We start from the raw sequence: 20,307 nt of genomic DNA on the forward strand, positions 1-20,307 counted from the left end.
TTATTTCCTACTGGGATTTCGAACGCGTGGCACACCAGGAGAGCAGTCCCTCCTCGGCCATCTCGCCAGCACCGTGTGCCACCACCGGCCCGACGAGGAAAGGTCCCCAACACAGGATCCACGACACCGACACAGCGTTACACAAAGCTTCACTAGGGTCCCCGGTCACTTACTGGCCAGGCTCGTCATGAGGACTGGGACGTTACAAACCACAACGACAGCAAAACCACCCAAAGAACACGACGCCTCTGCACGGGGGCGTAAGGCTGCGACAGCGACACAGTCTGGGTGTCGCTCCGGCACCAACATGAGACGACGACAATTCACCCGGGTGACGCAGGGAAGACGGACTAACGCCAGCAGGTCACACAGTCAACACGAACACAGCTCGATACTCCTTCACTTCACAGCTAGGTCACTCGGTGCGGAAAAGCCTCCGTCTCCACGCTCCGCCAGCCCTTTACAGCCAACATTAAGGGAATACCTTCCAACAACGGTTAAGTACTGTGGGAAAAGCTTTTTTTTTTTTTAAAAAAAAAAAAAAAACAACACACCCAAACAACAAAACCAGACTAAAAGTCAGCAAGAACAGAGGTAGTGTTCATGTCACGAAGTTAAGGATTTTTCCACAAGCGCTCCGTTTTAACCGGAGACCTGTGTTTGTTCTGTAAAAAAAAAAAGAAGTCATGACTAATTATTTTGTTGAGTCTTTGAAACGGAGTATTTCAGCATTCTATATATATAGATAGATAAATAGGTACAAATATCTATCTATATATACACACGCACACAAGACCACGTTATTATACTTGGCAAACAGTACTAGAAATAGCATCCTGCAGGACAACAGGCAATTCACACACAAAGTCCTCCTCTAAGCCATGCAATACATTTTATTTTCCCTTGTGCCATTCATCATGACCCATTATGGTTTTTTTTCTCCCCACTTAAGAGTACAAGGAGGGGAAGAAGAGGTGGCATCAGATGAACTACTGCAACTCAGATGATAAAACTGCATCGGTGCAACGAATAAATGCCATAGAAAACCCCAAATCTACCCCCCCACGCAGAAGGCATCAACTTTTGCCCATCCAAAGGGTGTTCTTCAAGTTTCCGACCGCTGGCTTCCCTGCCAGTTTGGAGGTGATGTCTGCACTCCTCAGCGTGGACTGTGGCTCACAGAGCACAGAAGACTCGCTTGAAACGGCCTCTTTCGAGTCCGTTATAGTTGACACATCCATGTCACTCGATAAGTCCTCAGAGGACAAGTTAAGACATCCTAGCTTGGCGAGAGAATTGGACCTTTTCAGAGGAGAAGACACAGTCAAGCCAGCCAACCTCAGCCTGGTCTCAATTTCCTGAGTTCGCTGCTTCACCAGGCCGGGCTTGCCCCGCACGCTGTGGATACTGTCGCTGCTGGAGCTACGCGTCAGGTTGGAGCTCCGGGAGGAGGAGGGGGTGTAGCAGATGGTCTTCAGAAAGTCCTTGGTGAAACTGCTCGTGTGCTCCAACCGACACATGACGGGGGTGGAGGTTTTCTGAGAGATGCCCTCCAAGACGCGTTTCACCTCCAACTTCTCCACATCGCTTTCTTCTTCGGGTATCAACGGCGCCGGGTGCAGAAGAGGTACGAGGCTGTGACGCGAAATCAAATCCTCGCTTTCCTCCGCAACGCCAGAGTCGACTCTGCTGAGGGGGCTCTCTCTGAGCAGCGCCGCGGCGTCCGAGGGCAGGCTTTTCAACCGCTCCAGCTCTTTGGTGTGTTTCCTGACCAAGCCTGCTTTCTGCAGCTGAATAAGAGACTCCTGGTGCTGCATCAAGTAACTGTTTGCACTTGGCTTTTCCAAGTCCTTGCTGAACAACAAGTACTTCAGATCCTTGGTAGGTTTGCTATCTTTCCTGGCTAGAGACTCTTCTTTTACCAGTTCTGCGTTAAGGAGGCTCTTGTCACAGTGCGAGTTTCTCCTGGGCTGCAGAGTTCTGACCGGCGTTTTTGGTGCATCTTTTCCTCTCTCCAAAATGCTGCAGTGTTGATCAAGCGATCTGCAAGCGCCGGCCTCCAAAGTACCAGTTCCCGCCGACAGAGGAAGCGGAGCCTCATTATTTTTAGTTCTGATTCCTTCCTCCAAGTGCGCCTTGCTGGGCAGGTGGTCCGCCAAGTTGGAATTGATGTGGGAGAGGAGGGCTGGTTGCGTGCAGATGGCGGTGCTGCGACGCGCAGAGCCGGCGTTCAACTTTTCACACTGCTCCCCAAAGGAGTCAGGAGACAAACCGGCCGAGGAATACATGCAGTCAGCGCAAGACTGATAGGAAGGCTTGACTTTACTGAGGATCCCAAACACGGCATCGTGCTGCAAAAAAGAAAACAGGTACAGATAAACGTGCACCGAACGTGAACATCAGCAGTCAGCAGAGCGAGAGGCACAGACCACAAGATACATTTACAGCCAAGCAGATTTGAAACGAAGCCCATTTCCACTTCTCTTAAGGCCCTGCAGCAGGAACAAAAGCCACGTACTTTCTCAGCAGAGAGTTATCTTCAACAGAAGAATACCTACCGTTTCGAGCGATGGTCATGCAAGCGAGTTGCCCAAAGCAGTTTATAGGGCACTCACATGCGTGCGCTCTCTCTCTGTGGCATCTAAATCCATAGCTTGGGCAAGCAAAGCCATGTTCAGAAGCACTTCGAAAAGGAAGCAGCTCGTCATGGAATGAAAGGCTTTATCCAAGTCAAATGAAACTGTGCTATGAAGATGAGAAGAGCAGTTTCACTTGCAGTAGAATCAGCCATGCTAATCACCTACATTTCAACTCCATACGCACCTCAAAATCCTCTGGGCAACTCCTTTTGCTGTTGTTGTTATTCAAGTTCTCTCTATTAAGCCTGCTCTCCTCCTTGTGCATGGACAAACGCCGCTTCCACTTCTCCATCGGATTTTCCTCCCTCACACCGTCCTCCCCTGGGTCCCCGGGGCCCAGCACCACCCTTCCCTTCCGGGGGCTGAAGTCCGGTTTCTTCTTCACCTCCTTCTCGGTGAAACTGCTCAGCTCTGCCAGCGGCTCCGCCGTCTCCAGGCCTTTCGCCGTCTCCACCAGCCTCCCCTCCAAAGGCGCAGGCGGAGGCTGTCCCACCAGCGAGGCAGTGCGCTCTGCTAGCGCATCCCGCTCCAGCTCCTCCACGTGGAAAAAGCCCTCCCTGTCACCGGGGATCTTGTTCTCCAGCAGCGTGTCCGAGAGGCGATGGAAGCAGTAATTAAACCCCACGGACATTTCTGTGCCGGCGCGGTTGTCCAGGTACGCTGACTGCGAAGGAGTGTCCAGGTCAGCCAGGCGGTTTTCTAGATCGATGTCTAAGCTCTCCAGTAAGAAGTCGCCCGACCCCGTGGTGCCGTCGGTGTTCTGGGGTAGGTTGCTCTCTGCCTGCTGCTTCCACAGCTTATTGTGGCGCTGCTTGCTGGGGGAGAGGACAAAGACACAAGTGACCACCGTTCAACTGGAGGATGCTCAGTTCCAGGAACGTTTGTCCCTTTCCACACCCTGGAATTGAAAGGCTGAACGGCGGGTCCAGCCTGGCAGTCCCACTTGGGCAAAACCATCTCTAGCATCAGGATTTTGTCCCTCCCTCCTGCCCACTCGAGTCTCCTGCCCCAGCAGACTCTCAGCAGTGCCCTGCACTGCACCCACGACGGGAACAGCCCTCGGGAGGAGTTCCTCAGGGCTGAGGGACGCAGAGCCCTCTGTCTGAGCAAAACACACTCAAACAACATCTCTGCACATCTCATGGCACAGTTCCTGCTGCACCAGAGTGAAAAATTTTCCTCCTCTTCCCCCAGTAGAGCAGAGGCCAAGCAGAGCATGCAGAAACCCTTATTAGACACTACAGCGCCTGCAATGACAAAGACTTGTGATTGGCATGGTCACCCAGAACTGCGAATGACTTGCCTCCAACGCTGCCTGAGCTCAGTTCTGCCTCATAAAACAAGAACAATGTTTTGCTGAGCTGAGAAATACGAACATGCATCCCAAACGCAGAGAAACCCTCACTGAATTAAACCAGGGCAGATCTCCCTAGAAGACAGCTAATTTCCATCCAGGGAGGCCTAGCGTGGGAAAGGTTTAGAAAAACAAAATTAGCCCAGGCTTCTGCATCTGCCCTTCTAAAAAGGACCCTTCGGACTATAGCACCACGCACACTCTGCCAGGGTCTTTACGCACGTGTGCACGACATCGGCAGAAGAACCTATCGCCTGAACAGAACTCCACGGAGATCGATTAAGATTTTGCGATACGAAACCAGGAGAGGTTGCCTACAATTAGCTCCTTTATTTCCTGGCAAGTCACCTTTCCACTCATCCTGCCGCCTTACCTTGCATCTAAAATGCCTTCGTATTCCAAAAGCTGTCTCATGAAGCCTGCGTTCGGTCTTGCAATGCTGCGTTTTTGTTTCACGTAATTATAAGCCTTTTCCAGCGACCAGCCAAATTCCTTCATTGCATAAGCTATAACGGTAGAGGCCGACCGGCTCACACCCATTTTGCAGTGCACCAGGCACTTGGAGTGATTCTTCCTGCAGAAGGACAAAGGAAAATACGTCTCATCGTTCCGGTTATGGTATCTGTCGTTACCATTTCAGGTGGTGGAGGGACGGTACTTTGTCCTCCTGACCACCTTAACACCATGGCTCTGTGGGTGACAAACGTTTTGGATTAGGTGGGCCATGAGAAGAATCTCTCTCCAGAAATATCAGGAGTTAAGAGAAGGGCAGCCTCAATCGTGCTGTCGTTTCACAGACCGCCGTGAAGGCTCCTGCCTGCCCGCCTGAGTTTTTGGCTACAGGGATAAGCAGGAAGAACCTGAGTGTAAAAGGCCGGCAGAGTTTGACGGGCTCTGTCAGCATCTCTTGTCTGCAGAGACAGCTGGGGCTAATCCAACAGGGACACGTGCTGGAGTATTTCCAGAACTTCTTGAGAAGAGGAAATGTCCTCGTTTCCTTTTGGAAGCAAAACAAAACAATAATAATAAAGAGTACCACAGAATAGGAACAGGTTAATGGTGGTACAGGAAGAGACAAGGTACGGGGCAGTGCCGGGGACACAGAAAGCTCCTGGCAGGAGCGGTAACACAAAAGCCCCGTTGCCTCCTTCAGCGGTGGTGTGGCTTCAGGGAGGGCACAGCTCCACACTGGACGAAACGCGCAGGGCACAGTGTCAGACCCCGTGGCTCGGATGGGCTCTCACACTAAGTCGCGTCTCGCAGCCCACTTACTTGGCCTTATTTATGAAGTGGTACGCCTCGTTCCAGTGAGCCAGGAGGTCTGTTGTCTCCTCGTCGTACACTCGGATATTGTGATATGCGAACAAACCGGGGAAAAAATTATCAATTTCTCTGGTCACATTCAGAATGTAGTCAATGCTGTGGAGAACGAAAACAAAAAGAAAGTTGAACTTTATTGAAGTCATGACAGGGAACCGACACACATTGTGAAGTCCATGAGATCTGACACAACACGAACTGTAAGCAGCTCCATCCCTGGAGGTGTTCAAGGCCAGGTTGGACGGGGCTTGGAGCAACCTGGGCTGGGGGGAGGTGGCCCTGCCCAGGGCAGGGGGGGTGGAATGAGATGATCTGCAAGGTCCCTTCCAACCTCAACCATTCTATGATTCTACAATTTTACCTACAGCCCTAATCCCGAAGCCCTGGGACACCCAGTGACACGAGTCACGCACATGACGTGCAGGGCCTGCCCATTCCCCCATCTCTCACCACCGGCATATCCCATTCAAAGCGTCAGGACCTCGGGCACAGGAGGGAGCAGTTTATTTTATCCCCTCTGCTGAGGCTTTTTAACCTAATCGGAAACTCCACACTGTGTGCCCCACACAGCTCGCGGGACGCTGAAAGAAGGAAAGCGCATCGGCTGCAAGCGATTCGTTTGGGCAAGGGCTGGGAACAGACCCCGGGAATCACAGTGTTCAGCTGCAGGCTTTAGCTGCAAAAGCCTCCTTTTCTCTTCTTTCTGACCAAAAATATGAAATGAGAGTCACATGGTATCTCTTGATTCCTGCCAAATATTACAGCAGGGATTACAATGTACCCGGGGAGAACGAATGCCCGTATTGATTTATCACCTCCTATCATTCACGCAAATCAAGGACACAGGATATTTGTTTCAGGACTTGTCCAGCTTTGACTTTTAGACACCGCGTGTCAAGATGCCTTCCCCGCAGATCAAAAGCATTAATGCGCCGGTTGATTTACTCGTTCAAAGATGTTCAGGCATCTGTTCCCAAGGACTCCAAACTAAACGTTTTTAGTCATGCCGTTGAGCAATATTTTTCAGTTTCTCACATCACAGTTGGTGCACGCCTTGGGCAAGCAGCAAATATTTATATGCAAAATTCTTACTCGTCCAAAAAGCGTGTAAGTAAATCAAGCCAAGAAGTGGTGCGGTGATGAGAGTGTGGCGAAAGACAGCCCTGCAGCTGCCTGTCTGGGCAGGTGAGGTGGAGATTGCTCATCCACAGGAAGTTCTGCCCCATTTAGATAGAGTTTTTTTTCCTAAGCTTTGCGCTATAATATTTGCTCTTCTGCAGCCTGCAGGAATTCACACCTGACACAACATTACGTATGGCCATTTCACACTTGGCTGCTACGCGTGGGGGGGTTCAGAGATCTTGATGTGTTTCACGAACCAGAAGTTTCGTTAATTCTACTCTACATATGATTGATAGAAATGAGGTAGGAAACATTTCTCGACTAAGGTCTTGATGGTAAGTTACCCACATCGCTGGGAATGGGCCCAAACTCATCCCTACAGTCTACAAACATCGTATGTCATCTCAAGAGACCTGCATGTAAGTTAAAGGCAAACAACTGGAGGTTTCCGAGTCTAAGGCTGGTGCTTGAAAGGTGCAGTACTCACCCCGAGCCCTGCAGCTCCTCGAGGTTGGAGGCGTTCCACTCAGACCCCTGCAACAGCCACAAAACACATGTTTCAACGGAGCCTGAGACCCTCCCTCTTTCCTAAAGTCCTGCAATCCCCCAGGCTTACGGAAATATTTGTAACAGTCTCTGAAACAGCAACATGGCACCACTGCAGCCAGCGCTGCAGCTCAGCACAAGAGATGTTCTGGCCTGAACAGGCAGGGACCCCCCGAAGGAGGGGACAAGGACATCACATCCTACCTAAGGAGTTAATTCTAGGCCACTATGTGACAGAGCACATTCCCAATCACTGCTCGCTGCCACTCTGGATTTTTAACCACGGAGATAAATAGTGCAGGGAAAGGAAATGATTATGCGTGGCATGACTGGGACCACAGGTATATGAGAAGGCAAATCCTGACAGTTACGGGGTGGTTACACCTCAACCCCCCCACACACACACCTGCAAAACCGAAAGCTAAAAAGGGCTTAAAAAGCAGGTTTTGCCCTCAAACACGAGCACTTCCTCTGACGCTCTCCAGAAAAAACAAAAAAGAAAAGAAAAAAAAGACCCAAGCATAAGGGGCACAAATGTGCTCATCTCAAGCACGTCTTTGTTCCAGATGGCAGTGCCTGGTTTTGCTTGGAGTACCATCTAGTGGCAAAAGATTAGACGAAACATGCACTGTTCTTTGCTTTCGCACAAGCTGGTACAGCGCACCTCCTTCAGCCTTATTCTTGAGTTAGTTCTGGCTGTGCCTACAGAACTTCATAGGCTCAATGGAGAAAAACGACGCACTGACCCGAATCGGAGTCAAAGAGCAAAGAGCTGTCGCAGCGGAGCAGCATCCGCAGCCAGACCCTTTGTTTGCCATAAAAGAAAATCTCCTTTGCTCCAAACAGAAAACGAACGTGCACGGAGAGAACTTCAGCTGTGCCACGGTATGTCCTGAAACAGGATCAGCCTGCCAGGAAAGAACCATCGCATCAAGTGCCAGAAACAAGAACGTAGCTAGAAAAAAGGGCTTCTCTACTGCAGGCTTTTACAAGCAACATGGGTCCTGCAGTACAGTCTGCACAAAAGGCGGGAGAGCGGGCTGTACCTCTTGCTCGTGCTGCACAAGTCAGCCTTGACACAAAATCCGGCATCCCCTGAGCCCGGTGACTCGTCAGATCACTCCCATTGAGCCTCCTGCTATTCTGGAACTCCTACCGTGGCAGCTTACCAGATATAAATGATCAAAAATCAGAGACGGTTTGTCCATCTGACCCAAGATAAGCAGCATTTCATTGTCTATAAATTCCTTGAATTCCTTCAAGTTGCAATTCATGTGCTTCTCCAGCTCATTTCGTATCTGCAGAGCAGAAAACAAAGGATGCCACCTAGAATCATGTCTGCTCAACAGAAACATTTGTTGGCACTCCTCTGCAACACACTTTTTTTGTACTTCATTAAAAACAGCAAGAGGGATTCGTCCTTTTGGAGACAAGGAATCTCACTACATGGCATCTCTCCAAGTATCCCAGGCCCCCAGATTTAAGATCTGTACATAAAGCTTCAGATAATATTCGAGTACAAAAAACGTATTTTGGGGTACCAGATTCTTCAAAATAATTCAAGAGATAAACACCAAGACCTTGCAGAGCAGCTAACAAACGTGAAACCCATTAGAAGCAAGGAGTGAATAACTGCAGCAGGGTTGGGGAAGAGAGATTTCCAGTACTCTCCCTTCTCAAAACACCAGGGCACAGACATACGGTCCTCTCGCGGCACCTCAGCTTCAGGAAGGCGCAATGCGAAGCAGCACAGCGTTGTTTAACCCACCGTGGAAAACGGTTGCAGCAAAAAAAAAAAAATCAAAGCATGTCGACTGCACCCAGAGTTAGGAATGCATACGCAGACAGACGAGTTCTCAGCTTACGTCTACAACTCGTAACGCTGCTGTTACACAGGAGCGCGTTCGAAGCCTTCGGTGCTAAGCTTTAGGAAGGACAGCCCTGCATGTTAATAGCATCCCTCGAAAAGCTAACAAAAACCCAACCCAAAAAGAACTATTTCCATTTGCTCCAAGTATGTCTGCACTACAGCGGGATGTATTTACACCAGCCCGTGGGATGGATCCAAACGAGCTTCAGCCTTGACTTGTGATTTCTACCCATAAACTCACGAGTAAAATGTTGTCTGCAAGCCTCTGACATTTGTTCAGAACAAAGAAAATTAAGCTTTAAAACGAAGCCAACAAGGAGAAAGGAAGGCATTTCCTTTGCTCTGCACTGTCCACGAGCAAGTGAAGACCAGGACACTCATTTAACACAGCAGCGAGGCCTCAAGACACCAACTGTCTCTCTTGAGGGTGCTGCCTTTGCTCGTGTAACTCACAGGGATACGCTGAGGAGTAAGCGGCTACAAATTCCTTGCTTGGACATGCCAACATGTGCTATAACCAACAGTAACGCAGGCATCCCCTCTGATGCCAGTCCGCTGGCAAAGGACCGGGCGCTTTGCATTTGAAAGTCACATATTTAGTACCAAGGTCTTGAAAAAAGCACTCTGATGTTGGCATTACTCTGATTTCCCTGCTGGAGAAAGAGAGGTAGAGCAAAGCCAAAGAGCAGAGCCGTTACGGAACAGCTGGAAACACACACGCAAAAGCCAGTGACACCTAGTCGTGTGGTGTCTCTTCACCAGTACAGCATTCTCTGGAAACGGAGTCTAGCAGGAAGAATAAAGATGGCAGGGATCTTTGTATTTACCTCCTTAGAAGTCACATTTTCCAGGTCTTTGCTCATCATGATGCTCCGGAGTTTGGCTTTAATGAGCCGTTCTGTTCGTTCCCTTTCAGTTGGCCTAAAAAGAAAAAGGAGAGGATGTCTCCAAGCTGGCAGTAAACATATGGTGCAACTCATACTGCACAGAGGAGTGGTGGTAAAGACTTGTATTAAAAGCAATTTTTAAGAGAATAATGGAAAAAACATTTGAAGACGTTTATGAAAAGAAAGGAAACGAACCACTGGAGGAAGAAAAGGGAGAAGGGGAGATTTCTCTCGTGAGCTACGCCAACTTTTTCTAATAAAATTCAGAACTGACTTGTCAACAAACAGGGCTGGAGAGTCGGGGCGGGTGGACTCCAGGTCCTGCATCGCATTCCACTCATTGATGCAGCTCTGGTCGGAGCTGATGCAGCTTTCGTAGTACGTGGCCCAGACCAAGGCCATCCCACCTGGGAAGTAGTTGTACCTTCTTGCAACTTCACAGGCTTTGTGGAGGATCTGTAAAGCAGACCTGCAAGTTTGGAGAACAAATTTGTACAGACGTGAGCAGCAGGAACAGACGGAGCAGGAGCTGAGAGATTTTCACAGGGGAAAAAGATTTTCAGCATTTTTTTTTTTTCCAGTTCGCTTTCTGAGAGCCGCAGATATTGTATCAGAGTTCAGAGAGGGCACAAACTGCACCTTGGAGGCCCTTCTCAAGAGCCAGTCCAAGGCAGAGGCCGAAATCTTCTCCTGATTAACAGGCAAACACAAGGCACGAGTCGCTCTGGGATCTAATCATTAGCTAACTTGTTAAGCCAGACCAAAGAAAAATAAAGAACATGGACAATTTTCAAACCACCTTCAGCAAGGAGTCAAATGCATATTTACCAGCATTCTTGGCCCCTGACACGCTCCAGGGACAAGGCCCAGATTGGGTCATTTGTTTTTCCAAATTCTAGCATTACTTTTTCCTTCCTTCCCTCCTCATTCCCCCTCCCCCCCCCTTTCTTTTTCTTTTTTAAGGTTTTACTCAGAAGATGTCATTGTACTGAATACATTAACCACATCTAAGGTTGCCAACAGGAGGGGCCGAGTTAAAAAACGACAGGAACAAGACTTTCATTTGTTTACGTACCAAATCACCATCGCTAGCACGACATCCTTCTCTACACCTGTATCTTTTCCCTATCGGATGCCGCGAGGACTGGGATCTCTCGAGGCTCCAAGAGGAGCCAGCAAACTGCCCAGGCCAGAAGAGACGCATTTGTTCTGCGCGGGGCCGGGTAGCAGCCTCTTCAAGGAGGAATTTGCTGGCACAGCTGCTGCTGATTCAGCCACCTCTGCTTCAGTGTTTTGGAATCCCTGCACATGGGAGGGGTGACAGGAGCTGAAAGGTGAACAGACACCCGGGGCGCCGCGGAAAGTTTCCGCAGGGCAGGAACCCCAGCCTGGCCCCAGTAACGAGGCAGAACACGGGGAATGCCATCAGATTGGCAACGGGGCCCGAGACTCCTCCTTCAACCAGTTAGAAAGATATGCAGAGAGCGGGAAGACTGGGTTTGCAGCCTGATGAATTCAAGTTGGGTCTTTCAGATTTATTCATCTCGCTTGTGCCATTTCCCTTATGTTGAAGAGCACATAGCTGCTCCGAACAGAAGCAGAAGATCTTTTGGGAACAGTATTCTCACAGTCCCTTTATAGTACCTGCTGACACAGGGAAGCTGCACCGCTGCTGCAGCTCACTAAATACCAATTATGGATAATGCTAAAATGCAGTTTGTTTATTTGTTTTTAACTTATTCACAGAACTGTCAGTCTCTTTCTCAATAAAGCTAATTAACACACATACCACATGGCTTGCACCGACACTGGCTTGAAGATGTGCATTCTCCCTGCAGTGCTCACGCTGAAGCCGCTAACCGAGAGAGGGGGGGAAAAAAAAAACCCAGTCAGAAACTGCGCTTCTCTGCATCACAAGCCACACTCTACAAACAGCTACTGCAAGGCAGCTACAGGGGCACTCACAGTCAAAAAGAAGCAGGGATAATTTGCATCACTGACTTTCCAACACCTTCCCAAATAAGAATGGCAAGCGGACACTCTTCCCGGCGTAGGCTGCCAGGAATGGGAGCTCCACCCCTCGGGTGGGATTTCAGGAACATTCACTGGGTATCGCCGAATTCACCGAGCAGTTTGAGGGCAGCCAGACAAAAACCCCACTGTCTGAATAAGGGGACTGCAGCCACGAATCCAAAATTGGAACTTCATTTGCAAGGTGACGGAGAATATCTCCTAGAGCAGCCCCCAGTAGGGAATGACATTCACATTTATCCTTTTAATGTGGTTTCTTACCCATCACCATCAAGATGGATTTTAGTATCACTCCACAGACGAAGAACCATTCCTATAGTGCAGCTTTTACTGGAAGAGAGATTGTTATAGAGGATGTTAAATATAGGCCACGAAGCGGTCACGCCAATACCCTAAATTATTAATACTCTTTAATTTTTAAAATCCCCAAGTCTTGCTCTAGTAATTCCTAGTAATATCTTAGGCCATCAAATGCGTACCACACAAGGAGACTGGCAGCTGAAGTCTAAAGCTCTACTCCGATATCAGCATGCTGATTGCTCCACCGGGCTGGAGAAACATCACAGAAGCAAGAGTCAAAATTACCAGCTCTTCCCTCCCTCTCCAGAACCTGCCAGAAAGCACCGCAGCATCCGCCCCATCCTCTTCCCTGCTTTCTCACCCTCACCAGCTCAGTGCAAGGCAGTTCCCTAACAGGGCGTAAAAGCAGATCGCAGTGATCCGGCTGCAGAGATGCAGCTCGCTGACGGGAGGCGGCCAGCAAGCCTTGGTAGGTGGCAGAGCAGGAGCCTGCCCTTCCCAAAGAGCACCCAAGGGGCCTTTCAAAGGACTCTGTGTTGGGTTTTCACTTCATCACTCCGGCTGGTCGAAAAGACAAGAAGGATTTTATGAGTTTACCTAACCCAAAAGAACGCTTTTACTTCAGAGATGCAATCTGGCAAGAAAACCGTATTATAACGGGAGCCAGTAACTTTCAACTAGTAAATAATTAAGCTGCTGAGATATTAAAGTTTTAAAAGAAATTGGGATGCGTACAGCAACGGCCAGTTAGCAAAGAACTCGGGTTTTGTTTTGCTCTTTTCCTTTCTTTTTTAAGTCTTCAGCCGCTTTCGACAGCGGATCAAAGGATTTGACAGGCCAGTTTGAACACACATATGGACACTGTGCACTTTGCAGCTTTGCGAGAAAAAATGGTTTTTGTTAAACACATGTAAAAGGAATAAAACCCACAAAAGCGCCTGACTAGTCAAACCGTCAGCAGTCAGAACACTTACAGCTCAGCAGTGACATTTCAGCCCCAACACAGAGCCACGGAGTCCCTCAATAAAGTCGCTAATGCCAACTGGTGACTTTATGCATGAGACTTACCCTTAATTAACAAAAACTTTGGCTTTCGGGGAGACAGTAACTGAAATTTCAGCTAATCTTGCAGTTGGGATGGATTTGTCATAACTTTTCCGTCTTTCCTCTTGTCTCACATCAACAGCCACCAAAAGCAAATTATTGCAAGGTTGTTTCTGATTTGCAGACGACATAGCAAACGTTCACTGCTGTTGCACACTAAGTGTGTCACAAGGAAATTAGAATTTCCTCCCTGTCTCTAACAGCAGCGACTTAACAGCAGAGACAAGAGGCAGCACCAAAGCCAACGACAATAATCTTATTAGGAAGGTACAGCTAGGAGTTTCCCCACAGGTCTCACTGCAGCGCAAAATCTCCCCTCTTCTACTTATAACAATGGAAACATCCACTACGGTTTTCTAAAAAGAAAACAGAAGTCTCACTGGCTGCGCCAGCACACCGTGGCAGCCTGCTAAATCATCGGAGAACAGAAACAACAGTCTGGAAGCTCTGACTTCTGACTCCAGCTCTGCCAAACCAGCCCCGTCTCTCCAAGCCAAGAGCTTTTCTGCCTTGCTTTACTCACCTAGAACTGGACTAATGTGAGAGGGTCTGCGATAACAAAATATTTTATTTGCCTTTCAAAATATTATGTGCTCTTATCAGTTAGAGAGAAACAGCTCATTACTGACATGTTTGTTGGTTTTGGAGGTACTTCTGCAGTATTGTTTTTCAATGTTATTTGGCAACTAAGCCCCCCCCCCCAATAAGAAACCCAGCTCCATTGCATCATACCAGCAACAGACTTGAAGTCTGGTGAACAGAATAAATTCCAGTTTTGCAAATGTGCCTTCAAGAGCATTTTGTAGCGAGTGGAGAGCAAACTACCACAGATGCGGCAGATGCCACAGCCCTACAAATGGATTACATGTGAACGCTTTGCCCACAACCACCCAGAGATTCCAAGGAGACTGAAAGCTTTCTGGAACAAAAATCACTCTCTCACCCTCGTGACTGGTCAGAAAACTCAACACATGTCCTCTCTCTCGCTAGAATTTGCAGATACATGTAAACCAACTGCTTGGGGACAGTTTGGTGTTGACGAGCTTTCCAGAGAAGTCAGCCTGCCCGATTCCCAAGCCCAGCCTCGCCTTAGACATACCTCTCCTTGCTGGAGAAATCCACACCCAGCAGAATATTCTCTTCTGTGTCCTGTCGTCCGCTGCTGTATACAACCACCATGTACCGGACTCGGTCTGTCCACACACTTTCCAAACGGACAGCCTAGAAAAAGGTCATCAAGCTCTTCAAACTAGCCTTTGGATAATTATTACTTCCATTGCTGCCTAATTTATTTTTTTTTTAATAGTGTAATTGTGTCCAAAAGCTTTATTTAGCTGCAGTCTGAAAGACACAGGGAGAGACGGTCCATCTTCCAGCAAGGCCACTTGCCAGTTTGACTCAGCATCAGGTGGGGAGAAGATTAGCCTGGATTACCTGCCCCAGTCCGGAGAAATACTACAAAATGTAACCTGAAAATTTATTCTAAAGAGGTTCAACTAGAAAGTCAGTAAAAACATTGGTCATGTACTGAACTGAAGACAGAGGAAGGCTCAGAGGACTCTTCCAATCACAAGCCTTCACCAAAATATGTTAATCATGCTGGAGGGGATAACTGACACAGACTTTTCCGCAGAGACTGTTACAGCCTCCGCAGATTTCTTATAAAGAAAGCCCAGCCCCATCTGGATGCAGTTTCAAGACTGACTTAAGAGTGTCTGCTAGCATTAGCAAGCTCCCGTCTCTTCTCCTGTATTAATGTTTGTCAGCTGATTGGAAAATTAAACTTGACAAAACAAGCACATTTTGGACAGACGGGTTTCCTGACCCCACTCCTTACCTGGATGTAAGGACCGGGGCAAAAGGAGGGGACAGGAGCACACGGTAGGGCTGGCAGCCAGCACAGAGCTAAGCTGACTCTGAAACTTAGGATTTGACAAAAGCTTTTCATGAACCTCTACAGGTCTGTTTCAAACGCCTCCTACAGAAAGGAGATCAGGAAAACGCATCTTTTCATACCAGTTTGATCCTATCCTCACAGCGAAGGAGGTTGATCATCACCTGGAGGTGCTGGGGCAAATCACCTGCAGGAAGAGCAGACAAACAATCAGAAAAGGTCTCTCACTTGTGGCACTAAGAATCAGCAGAGTCTTGACCTTTAAAGAAAAAGGATGTTCTAAGTCAAAAAATACCATCTAAGGAAGGCCAATTAACTTTGCTGTCCCAGAGAGTACTAACAGAAGTGAGCTTCTTGGATGAGTGTCATCTGGCTGCATGAGAACTTGACCTTACCGTATTTGTAAGCTACCAAATATATTGAGGCCACCTGTGACTGGCACAGATGATGATACTCTCCCTGTTACAGCATCTTAGAGAAGACAGAAAGAGATGGGCACTGAGGATAGGGGAGGAAGAGGCTGGAGGAACAACGTCGATTAAAAAAAAAAAAAAAAAAGAAAAAAGAGGAACTAAGGCGAAAAGAAAACCTTTGACATGCGAAACACACATAGCATTGCGGGATCAGCACCACTGGCCTGCTCATGCAACCAGTCCCTTAGGCTCTAGAGCGGTGGGTGCATTTCTGTTTGGAGAAAGCAAGCGAAAGGAACAAGGAATCTACAAGAAAACAAAACAAGTTCACATCTAATAACTGGGTAATGCACTCATAACTTTCCATACAAGATAAAATTCCTTCCGTAGGATGTTTGCTGGGTATATGAAATTGCTGACAATTAAAGAAACCCAAAGCCAAGCTTGGCATTCAAACACCCTCTTTGTGCTTGGAGTGTTTACTAAGCAGCAGACACACAGTACCACACTGTGCCTTTCCCACATGCTCCTGCACTCAAAACGCCCCGATGATCTTATTTCTTCTTTCCCAGTAATTACTTATTCCAAAACTGTCAAAGACAGAAGGCATAAAAGCACTTGGTAAGTACAACGCACTTTCCTGAAGCCCCTATCTGCTTATCAATCCTTACGTACGTTCACCATAAAACTCCCTACCATTTCTTCCCACCAGTTTGGCACACTGGAGGGGACCGGGGGAGGAAGGACAGTCTGTTCTTAAACCGTGATAAACTCTTACAGGCTAGACTGTGATGAGTTAACTGAAAAGGGGATTTTCCTGAAACCAGGAAAGGGGATATAAGGAGCTAAGAAACGCGTGTCTACGCAGACACACAAATCCCGTTAAAACATTCCTCACTCTTAGTGGCAGCATCAAACCAACCCAGCAACAGGTAGTTTCAAAAGAACAAATGCTATCAGCTGGCACCAAAAGTCCCAAGCTTCAGCTTATAGAAGGCTGGGAGAGCGCCCGGAGAAATGTCCCTGCCGTGCCGAACTGGGACCTCGATAACTCCAGCAGAGGTGCTAGAGCCCTGTGACTCAGCCCATCCAATTTTCTTCCCCACAGGCCGAAGGGGAAGGCAAAGACCAAAACACCGAAGCAGAAACAAGTGACATTTCTTCATCTGTGGCTGTGGAAAACAGGGGTGCACGTTCAGCACAGACCCTCTGGCTCAGCAGGCTTCCCTGGCTAAAGAATGCCACGGTGAATGCCGTAACGTCTGCAGAGAATAAATTTCTACTTCAGGGAGAGTTCCAAGACAACAACAAAGGTTTAAACAAAGACTGAATAATCACACGTTCCCATTCCAATCAAGCGGGCTGAAAACCTGGTTTTGCTCAGCTGGTTGCACAAGGCCCACTGTGACAATGAGAAGTCATCCACCCGCCCACGCGTGGTATCAGCCTGTCCGCGTGGACGGGACGAGCAGCAAAGCAAGAGGGAAAAGGCATTTCAACGGGTGATTTAATCCACTACCTGCATGTTTGTGAGGATGCTGGAGACTTCGCTGGCCCTGGGAGCTGTTTCCTTGTTGTAAGAAAAGGGCTGCGCCTTTCACCATGAAAAAGCTCTCGCTTAGGCTGGAAAACAAATGACAGAGGAAGTCAACTGAAAGGAAATAGCAGCAAAATGTGTGCTCAGGTCTGTATGCCTGGGGGAGGAAGGGCTTCTCCTCACTAAAACATAGTAGAATTTTGTCATGAGAAGCTGTTCCCAAAATTCGATCCTGCCACTTGCACGGCACAGCTCCAGGATTAATCATGTGTCATTTTCCACCAACGTTGTATTAATTGGCCATTGCAGGAGATACTTGCCTGAGCTGTCACGGGCTGGAAATGACTTTATCATTTGATTATCAAATTCTGCAACTTAAAAACAGCAGAGGGTAAGACTTTTTACAGGCTTAGACCTGCCAAATGACTTCAGATCGGGTTCCGAGTCAATCAGTTCCTACTAATTTCAGTTCTTGAGATTTCTTTGGAACGCAAAAACAAGAACATGCAACCATAAATTGTCTGTAGACTTAAAGAGGAAGGGAGGGCAGATGAAACCTGCACATCACAAGAGAAAGGAAACTGCACTGAAACCTCAGGGGAAGAAGCGACCGACACAATAGCAAAGATTTCGCTTTGCTCTGGCTGGATACAACCGTGCTGGAAAACATGACTGATAAGGCGGCAGGTCGCTGTACGTGCAAATACATAACCGTATTTCCGCAGAGCCAAATGACACACAGGCCCCAGAACAAAACTAAAGAGAAGGCTGAACAAAATCAGTAGTTAGAGTAAGCACCAGCACAAGCCTAATTACACAGTACCATAATGCACTCGCGAGCGTTTTAGAAATAGGCTTGGACGCAAGCGGTAAAGTTAGCATTTCCCACAAGGCTGAAAATCAACATCTACTAAGCTACCTTTTAGTTGCCACAGTAACTGCTTACACTGCATTTCTTACACCGCTCAAAACATCACAAGAGACATTCCTTGTTACAAAGCCCAATTTTCTGCCGCTCTACACTTCCAAACATAGATCATCATTAATTACTGTCTGCTATCTACTAAATGTAAGCGCTCCATTACAAGAGTGTGCTACATGGGAGTTACTTATGCTACAGAAAACGATCCCACAGGAGTTACTACTCCCAGCACTCGTCTGTTCTGTACTTTATTTGGGGTCTTTGCTTTCGGGCAGAAGTCAGCGCTAATACTCCACTCTACCTTAGCATTTTTGTGAAGACAGACACGAATTGTGCGTCTTTTCAGCTTCCGGTGCAAGTTCAGCTTTTCCCTTCTCTGAGAACACAGCCAAGGTTCCCAGGCAAAGCTTCCACATTTCTCAACTGAATCTTCAAGGTGCAAAATTCCCAGAAAAACCCGGTTTAGGTTTAAATTTGAGATTTCAGCTGCTTTTCAAAAGCCAACTCAGATTTTCGCCTAAGTCGCAGGCTTCACATGTCATATATCAGATCAATAAAGCGCCAGCAGGACAACTGCACTCTAATTAAAACAAGCTTTTCTCCATTTACACTCCCACAGTATTCTAGCACTCACCACTCACTCCGCTAGCAAGTTGTGTCTGAACACGAGTCCCGCAGAGTTTGCTTGGGATCCGAAACACCGGCTCTGCTCTGCCTGGCACACACGCTAACGGCAAGAATTTCTGCAAATGGGAATTTGGTTCATTCCAGAAGCGAGCCAGGAAGAGTCTTGTTTCCTTCTCGCCCCAGATCTCACAGGAAAGCGTTAAAAAAGGCCAGAAGTTACACAAAAGCAGTGACACCAACACAATGTATAGGATATTCAGCTAGATACCAGCTGCACGCATACGCATCTGGTTTTTTCAGCAAGAGGAAGGGAACGGTTAGATAACACACGAGGAGATAATTCGCAGTATTGCTGTCCCCAGAATTTTGGGAAATATGTCTTTGGAAAACTGAAAAAAAAAAAAACAACGTCCCAAAGGATATTCTTTTATCGCTAATAAAGTACAGACTGGGATTTCTACAGCAGGAAAAAGACAGAGCTCCTTCCCAAAAGCATCGGTAACTCCTGCTCTGAAGGTTCATCTCGCCTGATGTTCTCCTCTCTTGCAGTCAGGAAATCTTTTACAGTAAAGCAGAATATTCCCAGTTGCAGGCAACTGAGAAAGCCGCGCTGTGGGAGCAAGAAAGCCATTGCAGGATAAGGAGAACCCACATGGCAAAACTTTTGTCACCCTGTATTCGTCTGCATGGAAATGAACGGGAAAGCAAACCCAAACTAGCAGTTAAATGCAAGATTTCTTTTTTTAATTTAAATGTTTGTTTCCTAAACTGCACACTAACCATACGAAGTGCAGCTTGCCACCGGTCCGACTGCCCGTACCTCCCCAGCACTACCCGCGCCCCCCGATTTCCACAGAAGCTCCCGTTCCCATACGACCGGCACGGTGCCGTACAGAGGTGACACATCCAAACGTCTCCCTGCAAAAAACTCCTATTTTACACCATACTGAAACAGCAACATTACCCGACACCGTCCCTTATCTCCGCTCTAGGAACACTCTTTGCTCCCAGTCACTTCACACAAGTGCTCTAAAAGACAACTAACAAAATAAAAGTGAGAAAAAGGCAAGGCACGATATTCCAACCCAGTTTTAAAAAACCCTTTTAAATCCTGCAGTTCCAGTAAACAACTAAAACTCCAGCCTTTTATAAAAAAAAAAAAAAAAATCTCCTGAAGAACAGAAAAATCCTATCATTAAAGAACATCGCCAACTTTTGACCCTCGGCAGCAGTGATAAATGCCCTAGTAAGCAGCATTTGTTAGCAGCATAAAAACGAGTGGCTTATACATACTAATTTGGACTGGTTTTCTTTGAACAGCAGAAGCATTGTGCTGGCCCAAGAGTCAGACAGAAGTCAGTAAATTCGAAAAGATTCATAACTAGCTGTAAAACTCACATCCTTTTGCTTCTAAACCCATAAAAAAGAAAAGAAAAGAAGGAAAAGAAAAGGTTGACCGTATATTCTGTGCGCAGCAGAGAAATCGCGTCTGTTGATGCTACCCAGGAACTGGATGACTTTTACAGAACACTGTGTCTTCCACTGATATCCTGGCTTGAAAAAGCACTTGTCCTAACATATCCTGATGAAAGGAGGCCATTCAAGAGGGGAAAAAAAACCAGCTGAGGCTCGTCTAATCATTTCCCTCCTCCAGACTTGTTTGTTTGTTTGCTTCCTCCCGCATGCTCCGAAGGCAACGCAGCGCCCATCAGCAACCGCAGAGCGGGGCAGCCCAGCGCCG

General features: G+C 47.7%; 1 protein-coding gene across 1 annotated transcript; it reads right to left on the reverse strand.

Moving 5' to 3' along the window:
* Positions 1-1,076: 1,076 nt before the first annotated feature.
* Positions 1,077-19,936, reverse strand: SSH1 (slingshot protein phosphatase 1). Its single transcript, XM_009880313.1, has 14 exons — positions 19,860-19,936; positions 17,000-17,103; positions 15,190-15,254; positions 14,273-14,394; positions 12,031-12,099; positions 11,528-11,593; positions 10,013-10,207; positions 9,679-9,772; positions 8,151-8,279; positions 6,923-6,969; positions 5,266-5,412; positions 4,367-4,567; positions 2,824-3,454; positions 1,077-2,351 (listed from the first exon to the last, which is right to left on the reverse strand). Exons 2-14 carry the CDS (start codon positions 17,082-17,084, stop codon positions 1,077-1,079), a joined length of 3,126 nt encoding a protein of 1,041 aa, XP_009878615.1. The 5' UTR covers positions 17,085-17,103; positions 19,860-19,936.
* Between the last annotated feature and the right edge of the window lie 371 nt (positions 19,937-20,307).

Source organism: Charadrius vociferus, unplaced genomic scaffold, assembly GCF_000708025.1.
Source record: "Charadrius vociferus isolate BGI_N301 unplaced genomic scaffold, ASM70802v2 scaffold332, whole genome shotgun sequence".
NCBI classification, from domain to species: Eukaryota; Metazoa; Chordata; class Aves; order Charadriiformes; family Charadriidae; genus Charadrius; species Charadrius vociferus.